The 21083-nt window shown below is 38.1% G+C and overlaps 3 protein-coding genes across 5 annotated transcripts; all 3 read left to right on the top strand.

Moving 5' to 3' along the window:
- The first annotated feature begins 110 nt into the window (after nt 1–110).
- On the top strand, nt 111–3290 carry LOC147558440 (putative pentatricopeptide repeat-containing protein At3g25970). Its single transcript, XM_086660106.1, has one exon. It carries the CDS (start codon nt 357–359, stop codon nt 2745–2747), a length of 2391 nt encoding a protein of 796 aa, XP_086516232.1. The 5' UTR covers nt 111–356; the 3' UTR covers nt 2748–3290.
- Nucleotides 3291–4760: 1470 nt separating this feature from the next.
- LOC147558439 (glycosyltransferase family protein 28) lies at nt 4761–13133 on the top strand. 2 transcript variants are annotated; one of them, XM_086660103.1, is made up of 5 exons: nt 4761–4937; nt 10046–10316; nt 11481–11671; nt 12360–12459; nt 12550–13133. In XM_086660103.1, the coding sequence occupies exons 3-5, from the start codon at nt 11486–11488 to the stop codon at nt 12804–12806; spliced, it is 543 nt and encodes a 180-aa protein (XP_086516229.1). In that variant the 5' UTR covers nt 4761–4937; nt 10046–10316; nt 11481–11485; the 3' UTR covers nt 12807–13133. The 2 variants fall into 2 exon arrangements, with proteins under 2 accessions (XP_086516229.1, XP_086516230.1); XM_086660104.1 differs by lacking the exon at nt 4761–4937 and having other exon boundaries at nt 10172–10316; nt 11451–11671.
- A 2032-nt stretch (nt 13134–15165) lies between these two features.
- Nucleotides 15166–20766, top strand: AGD15 (ARF-GAP domain 15). 2 transcript variants are annotated; one of them, XM_086657502.1, is made up of 10 exons: nt 15166–15479; nt 15807–15865; nt 17161–17251; nt 17505–17559; nt 17880–17970; nt 18058–18223; nt 19233–19401; nt 19660–19823; nt 20105–20273; nt 20432–20766. In XM_086657502.1, exons 1-9 carry the CDS (start codon nt 15429–15431, stop codon nt 20267–20269), a joined length of 1011 nt encoding a protein of 336 aa, XP_086513628.1. In that variant the 5' UTR covers nt 15166–15428; the 3' UTR covers nt 20270–20273; nt 20432–20766. The 2 variants fall into 2 exon arrangements, with proteins under 2 accessions (XP_086513628.1, XP_086513629.1); XM_086657503.1 differs by having other exon boundaries at nt 15224–15479; nt 20418–20766.
- The last annotated feature ends 317 nt before the right edge of the window (nt 20767–21083 follow it).

Genomic DNA, 21083 nt, shown 5'->3' with positions numbered 1-21083 from the left:
TGACTTGTGATATCCGACTCGTCTAGATGATGGATTTGTGTTGACTTTGAGTCTATTTGATTCTGACGATTCAAATTTAGACAAGTCAAATACAGAGAATGAGGAAAATAACACAACCTGGTGCCACATGCATCATAAAATCATGGAATAACATAGAGAAGCGTCCCCAATAGTAGAAAAACATCAATCAATCAATCAATCTATTACAAACTAACTAATTTCACAGTTCTTCCCATTTACAAATTATTCCCACAAGAAAATCCATTGGCCATCCTTCCCACCATCCGTGGCAAACAATTTTCTTGGCTCAAGGAGCAAAGAATCGGACCAAATGACATCTTGCTTCTTGCCATGAAATGAAAAGATCCCAGCTTCCCCTTACTCTAAATCTCAAACTTTTCTCAGGAAAATCTTCAAACACTAGATGGGTCTGCACCAAAAACCATCTCCGTACTTCAATATCTAACAACTTTTCACAAATTAAAGACCCAACTGCAATTGCATCTTTTCTCACACATTCTTCGAACTTAAAATCACTTGTTCTTGGTAATCAAACTCATGCTCAAATTATCAAACTGGGGTTCACCAATGACATATTTTCTCAGAATAATTTGATTGTTATGTACTCAAAATGTTGTGATTTGGGTTCTGGGTTAAAAGTGTTTGATGAAATGACTGAAAGAAATCTTGTCACTTGGACTTCAATTATCTCTGGTTGTATTCAAAATGGAGAATATGAAATGGGTTTAAATAGTTATGTAAACATGATTATATCTGGTTTTAGACCAAATGAATTTTCTTTTGGTAGTGTCTTGAAGGGGTGTACTAGTTTGGATGATATTAGATTTGGTTCTTATGTTCATTGTTTGTCCTTGAAAATTGGACTTGTGAATAATCATTTTGTAGTTAGTTCAATTTTGTATATGTACGCGAAATGTGGATTTATCGAAGCGGCTGAACGGATTTTTCAGTGCCTAAACGATCGAGATGTTGGTTGTTGGAATGCCATGATTGAAGGATATGCCATTAATGGTTATAGCTTTCAAGCTCTGCAACTTTTATCTTTAATGAAGAAGGAAGGAGTGATTATGGATCAATTCACCTTCATGAGTGCTATAAAGGGTTGCTCAATTTTATGTGATTTGAACTTAGGGAGACAGATTCATGGGATGATAACTCGAAGTCAAGTGAAATGCAGTTCTTCAGGTATGAATACTCTTGTTGATATGTACTTTAAGATTGGTAAAAAAGATTATGCACTGAAAAGTTTCAATAATATTCAAGACAAAGATGTTATATCTTGGAATACTATGATTAGCGAATTTGCTCAAGATGAAAAGAGCGGAAAAGCAGTAACGTTGTTCAGTGAAATGCTAGAAACTGGAACAAACCCAAACCATATCACATTTTCAATCTTATTTATACTTTGTGGGGTATTAGTTGATGTTTCACTCGGATTTCAGTTTTATTCTCTTGCTTATCATCTTGGATTTATTAATGAACCCACTTTAGCAAACTCACTCATCAATATGTTCTCTAAATGTTGCAGACTTGATCTTGCAAATTCAGTGTTTATCAGTTTATCTAACAAAGCTATAACTTCATGGAACGAGATGATCTCTGGTTATAGTTTGAATGGTTGTATTGAGGAATCTTTAGAGATTTTCGCTAACTTATGGGAATCGGGAGTTAAACCAGACGAGTTTACCTTCTCCAGCATCTTGGGGGCTTGTTCCGGAACTGAGAATCTACAAATGAGTAAACAAATACATGGAGCTATAATTAAATCTGGTTTTGGTTTTCAGGGATTTGTTTGTAGTTCACTAATTAACACTTATGGAAGATTTGGACTGGTCGATGATTGTTTTCTGCTTTTCAGAGAAATTGAAAGATTAGATCTGACATGTTGGGGAGCTATTATTTCGGCATTTGTTCGCGGAAGTCGCGTCTATGAAGCTCTAGAGCTTCTGAACTACCTAATAGAAGACGGTAAGAAACCAGACGAGTTTATTTTAGGAAGCATTTTGAATGGGTGTGCAAATATTGCAGCTTATAAACGAACTAAATCCATCCATTGTCTTCTAGTCAAAATAGGATTTGAGAATCACGCCTTTGTTTCGAGTTCAGTTATAGATGCCTATGCCAAATGTGGAGACATCAGGTACTCAAGAATGGCTTTTGATCGATCGTCAAGATATGACGATGCAGTACTTCTTAATACAATGATCATGGCTTATGCACATCATGGGTTGGTAACGGAAGCTAATGAAATCTTCAATAAAATGAAATCAGCTAATCTAGCACCAAATCATTCTACTTTTGTTTCAGTTATTTCAATGTGTAGTCATATGGGGCTAGTTGAAGAAGGTTGCAGATTCTTCGATTCGATAAGCATAGTATACAGGATGGTTCCTTCTGCAGAAAACTATGGTTGCTTAGTTGATTTATTTTCTCGAAACGGGTTTCTTGAGAAAGCGAAAAATGTGATAGAAACAATGCCATTTGTTCCTTGGGCTGCTGTTTGGAGATCCTTCTTAAATGGTTGCAGAATTCATGGAAACAGAGAGTTGGGAGAATGGGCTTCGAAGGAGTTGGTTCGACTTGTTCCTGAAAATGATGCAGCTTATGTTTTGTTATCGAAGGTCTATTCGGAAGAAGGACGGTGGGAAGAGGTTGCCGAAGTGAGGAAGAGGATGACTGAAAGAGGAGTTAAAAAAGAGACTGGGCTTAGTAGGATTGAATTGTAAGGAAAGAGCATTTGAATCATAATGTTTTTTGCAAGATCGTATCATGGTCGACTAGCACAGTTCACTGTGTCGACTCCCCTTCAGCTCGACTAGAGGCTTCTTGAATACAAAACTAGGATGAGGTGATGAGAGACAGAAGTTTCATGTGTTACACAAAGACCTTCGGGAATTGGGTTATAACATAACACCCTGTCTAACTTATCATCTAGGCATTTTGGGTGGATTTGGTGTCTAGATTGGCCAGTTGAGGAAGTCTGGCATGGTCTAGGGCAGACCCATACAAGGGAAAACCTTGTACGGCCTAGAACTAGGCTAGTGGATATGGGTGATGGTACTCAGACAATATGATTGGTATTGAGACAGGTGTTACATCGGATGGTATCAGATTCTAGGAAGGCTCTCTCTTAAGCGGAGGTGGACGATGAGAAACAAAAGTTTCACGTTCTAGGCACTTTGTCCGGATCACTTCGAAACACCTTTCAAACCTTGTTTATAACTAAAACACTTCGGTATAAATAAAGTAATATCTTTGGTTTTAGGCCATTAATTTCGTCGCCGCTTTAGGTCATTAGTTTCGTTGGTCTTTAGGCCCGTAGTAATTCGGCAGTTATCGTGTTTATTACATCGTTATAAAGGGAGCATATTTGGTAGGATTTTGGTTTGTTACACCCATTTCCTAAGTGAAAACCCACTCGACAAATATCTCCAAATTTCTTTTTGAAACGTTTGAATTAATATATGGGGAAAAGAATTACAAAGCGAAAAGGGAGCAAAAACAAAACTAGGACACCGATGTAGGACAATGTTACTTTATGATATCCTCCCAATTGGATAGGAAATCACAATATGACAAGTTCCTATACTTCCCTGTATTTCTAGACCAATGAAAGAGGTACCAAGAACGTCTTCCGCTTCCACCCTAAGACTCTTAAAGGGAGTCTTTGAAAATGCCCTCATTTCTGGCCTTCCAAATAGACCAGCAAATGGCGTGAGGGATTAGGCTCCATATATCCCTCTTGCCTCTAGAGACGTTAGCTCTATTCCATCCTTCCAAAACCCGAGTCAACGGGCTGGGGCAGCACCAATGATCCCCCACCGAGCCAATGAAGAAATACCACAGCTTCGAAGCCTCTCTACAGTGAACGAATAAGTGGCTAACTGACTCTTCATCCATTTTGCATCTCGCGCACCAATTAGTTAGAAACATCCCTATTCTTCTGAGATTATCCATGGTAGGAAGCTTCCCAAGAACCGCATCCCACATCACAAAGCTCACACGCGGAGGTATACTAGTCGACCAAATAGCTTTATTGTCCACCTCTCCCATGTGCATTTGGAGCTGACTCCCCAACCTGGAATGTCAATGCTTAACTGTTAAGCTATCCTTATCTGTAATTCTCCAAACTTTCGTATCTTCTGACCCTCCAATAGGCCTAAAATCATCCAAGCATGCCATCAAGTTAACATAAACATCGACCTCCCAGTCATTCAGATTTCTTCGCGTCTGCACCTTCCAACACTGAAGCACCTCATCGTGAGCTACTGACATATCCTTATCATTCGACACAAAGTAAATCGCTGGGAATCTCTCTTTAAGAGAAATCTGGTGGCACCACACATCACGCCAAAACTTTATGCTTTTTCCATTTCCAAGCTTCCACTTTGTAAGCCCCTCAAACTCTTTAGCCACACTCACTACCCCTTTCCAAACCCCACAACCGAAAGGAGCACTGATGTGCTTATGAGACCATCTACCTTGATACTCTCCATATTTTTCTACAATTATGTTTCTCCAAAGAGTCGTTTTCTCGTTGGCCAGCCGCCATAACCATTTCGAGAGTAGGGCTTTATTCATGAACTTTAGGCTTGTAACCCCTAGACCTGCCGCCTCCATCTCACGACAGATAAGCTCCCAAGCTATCCAGTGGATACGCTTCGTCTCTATTTTATCATGCCAGAAAAAATCACACATCTTGTCAATAGCCTTAAGCACCGAGCTAGGGATGCTAAACAGAGAGAGGAAGTACAAGGGTAGCGCAGTGAGGACTGATTTTATCAAAGTGAGTTTACCACCTCTAGAGAGAGTTCTAGCCTTCCAAGACGATAACCTCTTATTCACTTTCTCAATCACAGGGTGGGTCCCATAGGGATTTCGACTTGTAATATTGCCCCAAAGGCAATCCCAGGTAGGTAGCTGGTGCTATCTGTAAGATCACCTCTTCTGGCTACTATCAACCTCATGTTCGTTGACAAGGAAGTCACTTTTAATATTAGTTACCAGAAATTCCCTGGTGCTATCTGTCACACTTGCAGAGTTGTTGATCATCCTCTAGGTCATTGCCCACCTCTCATCCCCATTTCCTCTTCCGATGATGAAGATGATCCCAATTATGAACCAATGGAAGACCTTGAACAGGAAGAACCGATACTGTTGGCCCCTCCCCCTTCTCCTGTCCGTCAAACTATCCCACCCCACCAACTGTTTACTCCCTCTGGCAAAAGACTCAGGTCTAACTCGTCTCACCACTCTATTAGTTCATCGGATGAATCTCAAGATCAACACGACTACCCTTCTATGATGCTGGACAACTTGGAAGCTCGAACCTTACTGGAAGAATCCAATGTTCTCACTAGGAGTTTGGAAATCCTCACTAACCAGGGCTCGGAGGGTGCCGAAATCCCACCAGCTTAGTCTATCTCGTCTCTGGGGTCGTTTAGGTCGTAGGTTGTTTCGTTTTGCTTAAGTCTGCTTTTCTGTTTTTTTCTTTTGTATTGGTCCAGCTTGTTTTGAGCAGGTACAAGCGCAAGAAGTTGCTCCCTCCTTCGGTTTCTGTTGGTTGAAGGAGGGCTTATTTTGTGTCATCTTGCTCAGTGTACCTGCGTCTGTTAGCTCTGTGTTTTGGTGGTTTGTTTAGTTTATTTTATGTAATCGTAATTGTGCTTGTTTTTTGTTGTTTTAGATTATTCTGGTTGTTTTCGCTTATTCTTGTTGTTGGTATCCGTTAGTTGACCGTGGTTGGTTTTCTTGAACCGATTGCCTTGTCTGACCAGGGTGTGGGCTTGTTAGAGGCGCCTTTATTCTGTGGGTGGTGTAGTGCCTCTAGCGTTTGTGCGCTTTGGAGTGGGCCTCCAAGTTTGTGTGGTGTTATCCTTTTGTGGCTCGCCTAGTGTGTAGTGGGGCTGGGTCTGTTTCTCCGTGGGTGGTGTTGTGCCCCTAGCTATTTTGAGTATTAGGGGTGGGCCTTCTAGTGTGAGCTTGCTCGGTTTTTGTCCCATGGACAGGCCCCCCCATGATACCCTCTCCATGCTGGCGTGGAATATGAGGGGTTGTGGTAACTTCCTCAATAGAAAGCACCTCTGGTCTCTTATCAAAGAAAATAAGCCGGATTTTATCTTTCTCTCTGAAACCAAATGTATGAACACGAATTTAGGAAGACTCCTCAATCTGCATGCGGACTATAAACTCTTCTCGGTGGAGCCCAGTAACAAAGCGGGGGGCCTTGCCTTCTTTTGGAATCCCAATTATGATTTAGATATTGAGTTTGCTGATAAAAATATTATTCATGTCAAATGCGCTCCTAACAGGTATCAGTCTGATTTCTACATCACGTGTTTTTATGGTTGCCCCTATAATAAAGATCGTTTGAAACCTTGGGAGATGCTTCATACTATTGCCCCTAACCCCAATAACCCCTGGCTCCTCATTGGTGACCTCAACACTATTCTGCATCCTTCGGAAAAAAGCGGATCCCACTTATCTCTTCCCCCTCATGCTAAACATATCCGCTCTCATATTAATAGACTTAATCTTCAGGATCTCGGCTTCAATGGTGCTCCCTTCACTTGGTCTAATAGACAATTTGCTGGAAATCTGATTCAAGAAAGACTTGATAGAGCTTTGTCTAATATGCAATGGCTTTCGGATTTCCCGGATTCCTCGGTTCAACATCTGCCTGGGGTGGGATCTGATCATCTCCCCATTCTCTTCACTAATAAAACCAGAAATCTCAGAGGACGTAGACCTTTCAAATTCATCAGAACTTGGATGGCCCACCCGGAATGTGGGCACTTCATTCGGGACAATTGGTCTTTGTCTGCTAACCTCATCCAGAACAAGCTAAACTCCCTTGCCATTAATTTGGCTCACTGGAATAAAACTGTTTTTGGGCATATGGACAGGAAAATTAAAAAACTAGTTGAAGATATTCAGTTGACTCACAATGAAGACCTGCTTCGCGAGCTCAACACCCAATTGGAGGAAGCCTATAATCTACAAGAGAGCATATGGAAGGAAAAATCGAGAGTGATGAATATTCAACTGGGAGATAGAAATACCAAATTTTTCCATGCCAAAGCCATTGCCCGTAACCGGAAAAATCATATTAATGCTATTCTTAAGAATGATAATACTTGGAGTGACAAGCCGCTAGAAATAGCTCAACTCTTCTCCGACCACCTCCTCAACATTTCGGCTACTACGAATCCCGAGGGCTCTAGTCAAATTCTTAATCTTTTCTCCCAGCAGATTACAGAAGAGCAAAACTTTCTCCTGACTATGGTGCCGATTGAAGATGACATCCGCAAAGCTACCTTTTCCCTGAAACCTGATGCGGCTCCGGGTCCGGATGGATACTCCCCTTTCTTTTACCAGTCGAACTGGGAAACAGTCAAGAGTGACGTTATTGATATGGTCGGGAAGTTTTTTACTTCTTCACTCCTCCCTCCCTCTACTAATCACACACATATTTGCCTCATCCCAAAAACCAAATCCCCTCAAACCACAGCGGACTATCGGCCGATTAGCCTCTTAAACACGACCTCCAAAATTATTACCAAAATCCTAGCCAATCGTCTGAAAGTGATGCTTCCTGATATCATTTCCCCCCTTCAAGCGGCTTATGTCCCTGGCAGACAAATCACGGATAATATCATCATTAGTCAGGAATTGTCCCACATCTACCGTACCAAAAGGGGGTCGAAAAGCTTCTTTGGCCTTAAACTCGATATGTCTAAAGCTTTTGACCGGATTGAATGGTCCTTCCTGGAATCCATTATGGCTAAACTCGGATTTGATGATCAATGGATTAGACTGATACATACCTGTATTGCCACCTCTTCTATGGCGGTCCTTATAAATGGGAAGCCGGGTCCCACTTTCAATGTCACTAGAGGTATTAGACAAGGTGACCCTCTGTCCCCTTTTCTTTTCACCTTGGCTATGGAAGGCCTGAGTCGCTTATTGACTGCTCACAATAGCCCCCATAAATTCATTGGTATTAATATTCCCTGCTCTAATTTCATGATTAATCACCTCCTCTTTGTCGATGACTGCCTCATATTCGGGCTGAACTCGCTTGATAATATCAATAACCTACTCCACATCCTTAAGATTTTCAGCGAAGCCTCAGGTCAAGTCATCAACTATAAAAAGTCCACCATCTTTTTCACCAAAAACACCCATCACAAATTCAAGAGAATGATCATCAAATCCCTCAAAGTTCAGCAAGCTTCTTCTCTTGATAAATATCTGGGCACCCATCTCTTTATTGGAGCCAAGAAAAAATAAGCTTTCTCCTCTCTTATTGACCAAGTTCAGAATAAACTTTCAAAGTGGCAGACCAACCTTCTCTCTCAAGCTGGCCGCTCTATAGTCATCTCGACTATTACTGCGGCCGTTCCTCGATACCAGATGCAATGCTTTGCCCTCCCAAAGGGGATTAGCAACCGCATGGAGACCATCCAACGGTCCTTTTGGTGGGGAAAAACCAAAACTATTCACACCATTAAGTGGGCTGCTTTATGCCGACCTCGTAAATTAGGTGGTCTGGGTTTCCGTGAACCGTTCCTTGATAATCAAGCATTCCTCTGCAAAATGGCGTGGCGCCTGCTCAAATTCCCTTCTTCTCCTTGGGCTCATCTTCTCAAAGCTCGGTATTTCCCGAAGAGTTCAAAACCTTTTCCCGCTAAACAGTCTAACTCGTGGATCTGGAAATCAATTGTGGCCTGTATGCCTCAGATTACTAATCTCATTTTCTGGGATGTCAATAGAGGTAGCAATATTAATATTTGGGAGGATTATTGGATCCCAAATCATAAACCACCTATTCAGAATAGGCACAACTGTCCGTTTAACTATGTTGCGGATCTCATGTTAGACAATCAATGGAATAGGAACATGTTAACTCTCTATTTTGACAATGATGTAGGTAAAGCGATACTCAGTATCAATATCCAACCTAATGCTCAGGACACGATGATCTGGACTCTCACCAAATCAGGTAACTTTACGATCAAATCTATGTATAATCACTTAAAGTTTGGTTCTCAAGAACACTCGCCTATAGAATGGAACTTTATCTGGAAAATCCCAACCATTTCGAGAATTAAACTATTCTTATGGAAATGTTGTACTAACAGTTTACCAGTTCGAGGAAAAATCGGCAAATATATTGGAAATATCTTCACGTGTCTGTTTTGCGAACAGACGGAAACGATTACTCATATTTTACTACATTGCCACTTCGCCCGGGCGATTTGGCTGCACTTTGGTTTCAGACCTGATAATTTTACCAACATTCTCGAATGGATAATTTACTGGAAATCTATGACGAGTAATAGAATGTCGATGATGGCTAAAATTATGTGGTTTATTTGGAAGGTGCGATGCGATAAATGTTTTTCTTCGAAATTCACTAATCCGATGCAGGTTGTCACTATGATCCAAAGTTATACTACATCAGTACAGGTACAAATAGAAGGCGAGAAAGTGGAAAATAACATCAAATGGCGTCCACCAGATTCCCCGTTCCTCAAATTTAATGTGGATGCATCTTTCTTAACATGCACAGAACCAGCTGGAATAGGATGGATCCTACATGATGAAAATGGAGACTTTGTTGCAGCAAAGACGGATATCACCAGAGGACAAACAGCTGAGGAATGTGAATGCCTTGCCATTCTCAACGCAGTTCAATGGGCTTCTAGTCAACGAATCTCACATCTCCATATTGAAAGCGACAATCTCAACTTAATTAATCACCTCAACGACAATTCTCGTGATATCGGGTGGCAGACAAAAAAGCTGCTGGTCAACTTCGGAGAGTCATTATCTAACTTCACGGATACGAGATTCACTCATGTACCAAGAAGGTTGAATATGAAGGCTGACAAATTGGCGAAATGGGGCAGACAAAAGCGGACTCATCGACAATGGCACTCGAAGATCTCAATGAATTTGGATATTGCTAGTTAATTTGGTTCTTTTCAACAAAAAAAAAAAAAAAAAAAAAGGTAGGTAGCTGGTTGGAAGAGATCCACTTGCACATCCAATTACTACAGTTTCTGCCAACACCCTCCTATCATTAATGGCCGGGAGTATCATGGATTTACAGTAGTTTACCTTAAGGCCCGAGGCAAGCTCGAACCAAATATCTCCAAAATTACTTCTTCCCCGTCGAACTTGCGAACTTGATCAAGTTGACTCTTCTTCTCTGGTGAGCCAACTCTTCTTCTCCACTGACCTCAGCCGAGTCTTCTTCTCCGTCAAAATCTAGGTCGAATTCGCCATTGGTGAGTTCCTCTCTCTGTTTTTTTTTTTCTCTTTAATTTCCATAAAGAAATCAGATGTTCTATTTTAATTATGTGATTTTCTTTTTAAGGTTTACATAGAGTAGAAAATCCTCATTTTATCCCTCTAGATGAGTTTGATCTCTCTTTGTCCAGATCTAAATGTTCCATTGCTACAAACCCTAACCAACCCCTAAGTTGCATGCGTTGTTTGAAGATCATCTAAAAAGCACTGCAGGTGTTTGTCAAATTGTCTGAATCAAACTTCCATTGTGTTTGTGTAGATAAAATAAAATTGTAGTAAGTTTAATTTATACCCCCCTATGAATTTGAAATGCATTTCTCTTTTTGTCAAATTCTACATTATTTTTGTACCAAGAATGGAAGTTCAGTTCCTTCATGTATGATCAAATTCAAAAACCCATTTTTTATCTTTGTATCAGTCCTAACCCCATCAACAGTTGTTCAGCTCGAATAGATGAAAAGAAATAAATAAGAAATAAGCAATTTATTGTAATTGACAAATGATTTTTAGGAATACTAAGATAGTTGGCAAAGAAATTTTCGAGAAAGGTGTAAGGAATCCTAGCTGTTGGTTAATAAATATTCACTAATCCGCCAACAACCCTTGGTTGAAATGGTAAGATGTTTAGTCTTCCTCCTTAAAGGTCAAGGGTTCGAGGCACGCTCACAATTCAAAAAAAAAAAGTATTCACTAATCCTAGGATTCATGAATCTAAAAGAATCATGAATCCTAGATTCTTTTATCCCAACACACCATTAGTGATTTTCACTGAATTTCATCTCAATCAGATAACGTCTGGCCTAACGGATATCTTCTTCATATATTATCGACATAGTTCCGTGGTTATCTTCCTTAAGAAAAATAAGAATTTTTATTTAGTGCTAAATCAATATCATGTGATAACTTCTTGCAAGTAGAGTCTCCATGAGAAAAAAACTTTCAATTGAAGAAGGGAAACAAACTATTTAGTGCTAAATCTTAATATCAAGTAAAAAAACTTTGTCTTTTGCATTAGAAAATTACGGATGATCAAGATAGCGTACCTTGAACAAGTTTTCATGTATGGACAATCATGAATAGAGTTAAATCTATTTTGTTTTATCTCAGTTTAGAGTTGTGATATTTCGAAATTGTTGGATCAGGCTAAATGGGAGGAATAGATGGGGAAAACGGTGTAATACCCACGAAAACGGTTTTCGTGACAGTTGGTACAACTTGCTTTGACTCTCTTGTTAAAGCGGTTGATACATTAGAAGTTAAGGAAGAGTTATCGAGAAAAGGTTATACTCATCTTCATATTCAAATGGGTCGAGGTTCCTATATTCCCACAAAGGTATCTACTCATCTTTCTTTCTTTTATAATTTTTTTTACTAATGTTTCATTGATAAATGTTATACTTAGCAGCTTGTTTATAGTCTAAGCTTGTGTTTTTTTGTTAATAATCTAATTTCTGAAATTGGATATGGTTTGTGTGTGAATTTAGTCGTTCTGCATGCTCTTATGTCTCAAATTGAGTTTGATCGTATAACAAATTTTTCTCTTCTTCACCGCAATGTTGTTTAAGCTAAAAAAAACAAACCTGAATTTGGGCAGAGGACTCGTTATAAGATTTGATTTTGCTATAGAGAAAATGAATACAAAAACTCATACTACACAAGGAAGTACACGTGAGTAAAATTCTGACTTGGATACATTAGAGAAACGAACACAACTTTAGCTTTTAACTATTTTGAAACGCCAACGTCCAAAAATTAGCTCATCTTAAACAATGGGAAGTTGATTTTAATGGCAGTTTGAGACCATTACTCACCTAGATCCTGTAAATGTCACGATCTCTGTCTGGGTTTAGGTATAACTTCAAGTTGAAGTACACATTTACTGCTTGGTCCAGATTTTTCATTTTTGTTGTCACTTTCATATCTTAACCACATTATTGTTACGAGTATCTGCGTTCACTTCACTATTTAGGAAAAAAAACTCCTTAACGACCTCTAATAATTCTTTATTGTGATTCACTCAGTCTGCAGGAGGAGATGGAGGCCTAATTGTCGACTACTTCACTTTTTCTTCCAGCATTGCAGAATACCTGAAATCGGCATCTCTTGTTATTAGTCATGCCGGTAAGCTCTTAATCAAGCATGTCCTACGCTCATACTTCATAGGGGTGAAAGATCTCTGAAGAAGGTTTATATGTGTTAATTATGATGCAGGTTCAGGAAGCATATTCGAGACATTAAGGCTATCGAAACCTCTGATTGTAGTAGTGAATGAGGATTTGATGGACAATCATCAAAGCGAATTAGCAGAAGAACTGGCTGACAGAAAGCATCTACTTTGTGCTCGCCCTCAATCCCTTCACCAGACTATCAAAAGCATGAACTTAGAATCTCTCATTCCTTACCAGCCCGGAGATGCCATCCCAGTTGCTAAACTCATAAACAGGTTCTTAGGTTTCTCAGATGATTAACCACTCTTTTTATTTTCTCGAAACACCTACTTATTATCGAGAACCTATTTCATTAATAGGTTCATAGTATTTCAAGATGATTAATCGGGACTCTGGTCTCTTGCTTTTTGTTATAGAAAAACGCAAATACTCATAATAAACAAGTTCCTAGTAATCTGAGATGATTAATCAAGTTTGAAGGTCGTTCATAGTCACTCCAGTGATCCATGTTGTACAGACGATTATATGCTTATTCTCGATGTATTTGACTTTTTGCTTCCTTTTATACATGCATTGTCTTTCTGAATTGAAATATAATTCATGAATGTTTGTGATTTGGCATTCAAATCTTGTGTTATTTGCTCTCTGATTTGGTTCTTTTGGGTGATTCGTGGATAAAATCCGGTGATCTGATTAACAATTTTACAAGCTTCTGTTGGCAATGCGTTCTTCACCATCTAGGCATCCACCCAAGGAAGAAGTATTTCACCATGTCGATTTACATCGATGTTTAAGGAATGGTTTGTTGTAATAAAATAATTGTAATGTTTCTGTCATTTGTCAAAACTCGTTAGGCCAATTTTTCTTGTCTCAAAGGATACATCACTCCTATATACTTCAGTTTGCTACCCTTGATTTGCATAAGTTCGCTAGTTGCTTACAGGTTTTGTACATAACTTGCATGGGTTTGTCCAGAGAGTCCAGAACTGAAAAAATACTGGCATGTCTATGTAGGGGGTGTACTCGAGCTGAGCCGATGCGAATAGCAAAATGTTCAAACTCGGCTAGTGTCTTTGACTGTCTGCTCGAGTTCGAGCTCAGTCGAGTAGTTGTCCACTACAATAATGATGATTAATATTCCAATAATCTTTTAATGGTTGGTATTACATGTAAAGTTTGAATACTAATACGTAATTATGTGCTACACTATTATAAATAGTATGTTAACTGAGTTGTTCACGAGCAGTTCGGAATACACTAAAAAAAATGATCAAGCTCAACTCATTTACATAAACGAAATCGTGTTAAGCTCGACTTGTGTACACCCCTATGTCTATATAATTAAGACCAATAGAAAATTGTGTCTTTCATTTTCTTTGAAAGAATCTGGGTAATCTTCATTTTCGAGAGACTTATCACACATTAAATAACAACATTCAAATCACACCTGATCGGAAAAAAAAGTGAACTTGGGTATGTATATATACATATATCCTAAGTATATTTTTTTTTTTTTGTTGAAGGTATATCCTAAGTATATGATATTATGGCTTTGAAACTAAGCAAGTAAAATAGAACTTTCAACAAAAAAAAAAGGCAAGTAAAATAGAATGTTTTATTTTAATAGTTCTCCTCCAACACTGAGATGCTTGTAGTACTGTCACTCCATTAAAGCTGTCTTTGAAGTTTTCTTTTGCCAACTCCACCATAATCGATGGCCAAACACATTAATGTTCTCTTGCTGGCTGCACTCATCAACCTCACTATTTCATATATATTTTTTATTCAAACTATCTTATGCTGACATTAAAAATGTTATCATACCCAAATACCCTATGTTTTGTACTTTATATTATTCTACATATTTTATTTTTCAGATTAGAAATGCAGCAAAAGGGAAAGATGGAAGTAAATCGAGATTAAAATAAAATTTATCAAACAACTCTATGTGTTTGTGAATTCAAGTGTTTTATCATTTGAGAATTTGGATTCCAAGATTAGCATCTTTTTTCGGAATAACATGATTTCATGTAGAATATCATTTGGTTTGGGTACATCACAAAGATGAAATATGATCATAACTGCTATTAACTGTTCTAAATACACTCGTACAAGTCGTAAAAATTACCATATAAATCATTATTTATTTTCTTAATAAGATTATCAATAAATCATGAATTTCCACCTCTACTGAGTATCAAATCTGTCACTACAGGGTTTTCCAGAGTAGATGCAATACTAATAGGCCAAGACGGCAAGACCCCAAGTACTACTGTCTACTAAGAGCATAGTTTTTTTTAAGGTACACTATTACATGAGTCCAGTAAACATGGTACATATATCAAATGATTTGGGTAAATTATAAGAATCTAATATGTTCACAAGTGTCACAAACTTGTCTATTAATGATAAACCCTATGAACTATCCTAAAAGCTCATCGGCGAGTAATTTATTTTTTATTTATATCTTAATAATACAGATCAATAAATGATGGATTTGTACTTTCACTTATCGTCCACGTGACATCTGAATTTCAAAATAGATACACTACCGTTAGACCATGACCCGTGCAAACGATCTATTCGTCAAAAGGTAGGAACCAAATGGACGAATTAGTTACTAAATGTTAGGGTCACATTGTCATGTCTGAAAACACTACAGCACGGGCTCTCAGTTGGGTTTTTAGTTCACCCGCCAAATATCTCTCTCTATATAATCTCTCTCTCTCTCTAGAATCTTACTTATTATATATTACCTGTGGAATGGGAGCCTGGTTTTAGGATCCTTCAACGGCCTTCCTTCCTTCCCCATTTTCGCCCATAAACCAACCGTTTCACACTTAATTCTCGCTTCCCCTTCCTTTCTCTTCTTTTCCTTTCTCTCTCTCTCTCCCCTCTCTTTCTCTCTCTAGAAACGCAAACATGAATGGAAAAGCATCTGTCACCAAAGAGCTAAATGCTAAACAATCAAAGGTAAACATACATTTCATCAAACAAACAAATAAACAAAAGGGTTTTCTTCTCTGTGTGTGTGTTTTTCTTTCATTAAAAGTGGGTTAAATTCCCATCCAGTTGTGGGTATTTTGATTTTATTAATCTCTTATTATTATTATTGATTACTATGTTTCCTTTAATTTACCCAAACCCTAGTTTATTGTTATCATGTATTGATATGCTTCTTCTCTATAGATTCAAATACATTTTATACTTTGTCCTCTGTTTCATAAAATTGGTAATCAAAATTATATTAGGGTTTGCTTTGATTACTAATCACCAATTATGGGATTGTATTTTGTATAGATATTGGAGGGTCTTCTAAAGCTGCCAGAAAATAAGGAATGTGCTGATTGTAAGGGAAAGTATGTTCCTTTTCCTTATCTCCTTTAGTCCTTTTTCAAGTATCTTTCTTCCTAGCATTGTCGCTTAATCATTCCTTATCTTGTGTTACTTTTGGTTTAGGATAATAGGGTTTTGAGCTTTTGATGCTTCAATCATGTTTAACTATTAAATTTCGATCCCAGTGATCTTTTATTATTATGTGAAATTTTCTTTGGTCTAGGTAGTAACCAGTCTTAAATCCTTGATGTGTGGTCCCCACTTATTACATCCTTGTCGCAAACGTAAACATTGGCACAACCATGCCAAACAAGTACTTAAAGGACCTTAGCGTTATCCCGTGTTGCCTGGACATTTGAATTTGTGAAGTGGATAAGTCATGGGCAATTTTTTTCCTTGCAAGCCAGATTCAAGGATAGATTAACGACTCTATCATGGTATCAGAGCTAGTGATTCAGAGATGGGTCGATGCCTTCGCCCTTCGTGTGGAGTGTCGAGTGACTCCATCCCCAAGGACGTATCTATGTTAACGTCAGGAGGGGCCATGGCCCCCTGACCTCAACATGGGTAAGCCCAAATGTGGGATATTTAATGGTGCCTTTATAGTCTGGGTGAACAAAATCATCACTTGAGCAGTGACTATTGAAGTCTAGATGAGATTCTTCTTGACCTCTCTTTCCATGTGTTACTATGATTGGGCTTGGTTTGGTTGAACTTCCCAATAAAGATGTCTTTCGTCTCTTCAAATACACTTCAGTTTTATTTTGATTTATGTTTTGTTATTGTTTCAAAGCACGGCGATAAATTAGGTACGGCAAAAAGACCGTCATAAGAACTAATTCTCATTTTTTCGTTGAATTATTTCCATGATTTGGTGTAAGTAGTGTGCATATGTGCTGATAACTTAGCTAAACACGTAAAAAGTATAGATCGAAGTAAAAATTATTTAATTGCACTTGTAAATTTAGCCCCCCTTGCTTTTGACTTTTGATTCCGTCCCCGTCCATCCCCGACATTGAGTGGAGATATTAGTTAGCATTACTCCCAATCGTCTGGGCCTTAGGAGAAGTAGATACAGTCTTGGGCAACCCTTTCCTTGCAACCCGGTTTTCAACGAGAGCTAGGACTTTGATCGAGTTCTGACTTTCACAAGATCTCAACTTACGACTACAAATGCTTTTTACTTCCCAAATGCAATAGACTTGACCGGTCATCCTTGTGAAATTTTAACTTTCAACCAACCAATAGTTTCGACATCTTGATAGGTTTTACTCTTTTCCTGACTGTTTATTTATGTTCATATGGTATTTTTTTTCAGGGCCCCTCGATGGGCGAGCGTGAATTTGGGAATCTTTATTTGCATTCAATGTTCGGGTGTACACAGGAGTCTTGGGGTGCACATATCAAAGGTAGTTGTTTATTCATCACCCGTTATCTTGGTCTTTTCAGTATTCTTACTAAATATTGGTTGCTCGAGTTGTTTCATACTTTAATTAACTTAGTAATCATCAATGATTGACAGTAATTTATGTTTTATTAGAGGTTTTTAATCGGAAGTATATATCCCTGTGAGGCTTTGTAGCATCCACAACTACTGGATCAATGATTTATATTTTGCTTTCTTAATTTCAAATTGATGAGCGTTTACGTTTCGCACTATAGGTACGATCAGCAACTTTAGACACCTGGCTACCAGAGCAAGTTGCCTTCATGCAAGGTAGGAATGTTTATCTTTCTATTGAATAATCTGTTGAAAGATGAATTTGCTGCATTTCATATATCTAAGCTAAATGTGCGAATGTCGCTATTTTCCTAAGACTCTGAATCATACAAGTTTGTATTTGACTCCTTCGGATGCTTTTAAGTTTTCTCTCTTTGTTATGAGATGAAGGTCTGACTTGACGTACAGATTGGGTTTAGTTCATTTTAAATTTCCTAAGCTTTTATATGTTACAAAAACGAAGACCACCAAACTCTTGATCTTTTTTTTTTCTCAGTTCAAAAAAAAAAAAGTATTCTTTTTTCTCTTTGATGAAGGTATGGGTAATGAGAAGTCCAACAGCTACTGGGAAGCAGAACTACCAGCATCATATGACAGAAGTAATATTGAAAGCTTCATTCGTGCAAAGTATGTTATCCACAAATTTATTGATAAGTTTCACTCAAGGCAAATTTAAAGATTGCAAATATTATAAATCGTGATGAATATCATTAGGTATGAGGAGGAAAGATGGGTTCGAAATAAATCAACACAATCTGCACGAAGATCAGAAGAAAAGAGCCCTGGTTTTAACCAGGGACTAGAAGGTAGAAGCAGTAACAGAAGTTCCAGCAACTTTCCTGAGGTTCAGACAACACTTTCAGTTACAAGATCCCGTACAGTAAGGACGTGCCCTTTTTTGTGCTTAACTATTCATTTATCTCTGCTTTTTATAAAATATGTCGTATTCAAAGCATATCTTATGATGCTTAGTATCCCTAATATGGTATGATATTTAGCCCGTGCTTTGACGTGATGTTTATATCGTAGCAACTAGCACGTATCGAGTAGCACAGAGTAACAAAGGTTGTCAGTATATCATGGTTAAAAGTCAAATAGATCAAATCCTTCATTTGATTATGAAACTTGTAGCTCATTCGATGGGAGGATCTTCATATCCTTCCAAAGTTGTAAGAGGCGAAAAGGAGGGCTGGGGCCTGGGGAGGAGTCCAAAATTAGTGAGGGGGCTAGGTGCGGCAAGAAGAGAAAGCGGGATGGAGCCCACATAGAGGATGGCTCTTCAATATACACAATATACTTAAGAAATTACTCAATTAGATCGAGCGATATATAATATATTCGTAATGTTTGATTTACGAAATACTAGAGTTTACTATTGACACTCAAAAAGGCGCTAAATTAGAAAGGCGTGGTCATCAAAGATGGCAAAACATAGATCCTTATAAGCATCTGCTTTCATGTGATTTTGATGTTTATATTATCAAGAAATCATATTTATGTTGCTGATTTTATTTAAATGGAAATAACGCAATACTTCAGAATGCAATACAAATTAGAGGAAACGGAAACAAGGAAAGCTCTCTATAGAATGCATAATTATGATAACGCATGTGGTTCCTGCGAAATTTTGTTTCCGAATAAACATCTCAATACTAAGAGCATTGTTTATGAGCATGGGAAAACATACTCCTTTATGATCCATGGTATGTTATTCTAGGATTTATTGGGGCTATCACTTCCATTTACCATAACTCTTGTTGCTCCGTTCTTTTCGCTATGAGATTACTTTTATCAGTTTGACCTTCAATAAATCCTTTACGAATGCATGAAAGAGATGGAAGAAAAAAAAAGTAGAAGTAGATAATAAGTGGGTTGTTCATTCCTTCCAGGGTTCTTTAGATATGAAGACGAAGGTGATTCTGACACCTCCACCCAGGTCATCCTCGCAAGTGTTAGAACACAAACGTGGAGGATACGGTGGTCTATCTCTTGAAGGAGCAAAAAAGAACCCTTACCTTCCAGCATCTCCTTGGGAGACTTCTTGGGCCAAATTTGAGTGTAAGCTTGATATAACTCGCAATTATGCCAAATCTTTCTCGAATTTTCTTTTTTTATCTTTCACCAGTTTAAGCAGTTGAGGGAAGACTTAATTTGCTGGATTGAGTAAAAATAATCTAAGTGTTGAAGATATAGGTGTCTATAGTTCCGGTTTGGTTGGTCCAACCGTAGTAGGTTTAGCTCAGTTAAAGTCAAAAGCCAAATTTTGGAGTTCAATTCACTATTCTGATATATGTGAGTTGGGACTAAAATTTGCAGCGGCAGAAGTGGGTTCATCTCAGAAAACTGGCCCTTATAAGCAACAACGTCCAAGACGTGCGTCTGGAGATCAAGTTACATTTGGAGAGTTGCTACTTTCGACATCCTTACCGAACTACACTGGACAAACAAAGGAGATAGATAGCAATAAAATCTTCAGACAAGTAAATTCTGCTCTCTTTTAATATTTGCATGCCTATATACATTTCTTTCTTTTAGTACTAATTAGTTCCCCGGTGAACTGAAACACAAATTCACGGTTGCTGAAACTCTTTTCCCTAGTTTAACCGAATTTGTTTTCTCGACTTTATGGCGAAACCATTTTATCATAAAGCTATTAGTACCAACAGCATTCAGTTTTATTTATTGAAGTTACAGTTACTTGTTTTTATCTGATAATCGCTTCTTGATTTTGCAATTCTACACTTTTCATGTCCCAATGCAGTATCAATACCCTCCTGTTGCTCCTTCCGTATCAACTGTACAGAGTCATGGACGGAGGGCTAGTGATTCTTGGATGGATATTCGGACCACTTTAAGCGATGAAGATCTAAAGAATTTTGAAGGAAAGAAACCAGAGACTACCACCATGAATTTCTTCGAAATATAATCAGGTACATACTTCTATTCCAAAAAATTCAGTGTTTGAAATGACTATTGTGCTCTTGACTAAGACTACTCAAATTCAGACGAGTCAAACTCAGAGAACGAGAAAAATAAAACACCCCTTAAGTTCGCTCCTTAACGATTTTGATTAGACTTTGTATTGCAGGAAGGCACTTGTATTCCATCTCGAAGTGTTATATAAACTGGAGAACGAGGTTATAGAGTTTTTACTTCTTTTACTTTCATGACAAAAAGACTTCACTCACACAATCAGACCTGCTATATGAATGCTGTATTATTCATCTCATCACAAAGTCTGGTAATGCAGAAGAAGAAGAAAGAATGAGTTGTTTTGTAGTTTCCCAATTGTTTCAACTTGAATTAATAAACTGGGTTACCAATCTTGAGCTGTAAATTTATCATTTATTCTCTTTTATTGTTACGATTTTTGAACAAAATACCGTGATTATGAAATAATATTCTTTCGTCTATTGTCACTAAGTCAGTGTTTGTCTTTTCTCTTTGTCTAAATCTGACTTGTCTGACTCATCCGAATCTGAATTGTATGAATTTATTGGATCTAAAATTAACCCAAGTCGTCTATTCACACGAGTCAGACATCACGAGTTAGATAGAGACAGACCTTCTGAATAACGTCTTGAGCGAATATACACCTCGAGTCAGATATACATTGAGAACAACAAACACTACCTGAATCTATAATATCTAATTTTGAGCATTTCTATCTTATGTTCTGATGGATTGCAACTGAAAGAATTTTTTGATGAAGGATTGCAACTGAAAGAATGAATTGTGAA

Source organism: Eschscholzia californica, unplaced genomic scaffold (genome assembly GCF_041429995.1).
Source record: "Eschscholzia californica isolate CP2 unplaced genomic scaffold, dmEscCali1.0.p SCAF_2, whole genome shotgun sequence".
Taxonomy (NCBI): domain Eukaryota; kingdom Viridiplantae; phylum Streptophyta; class Magnoliopsida; order Ranunculales; family Papaveraceae; genus Eschscholzia; species Eschscholzia californica.
This window is presented reverse-complemented; position numbering and strand designations above follow the sequence as displayed.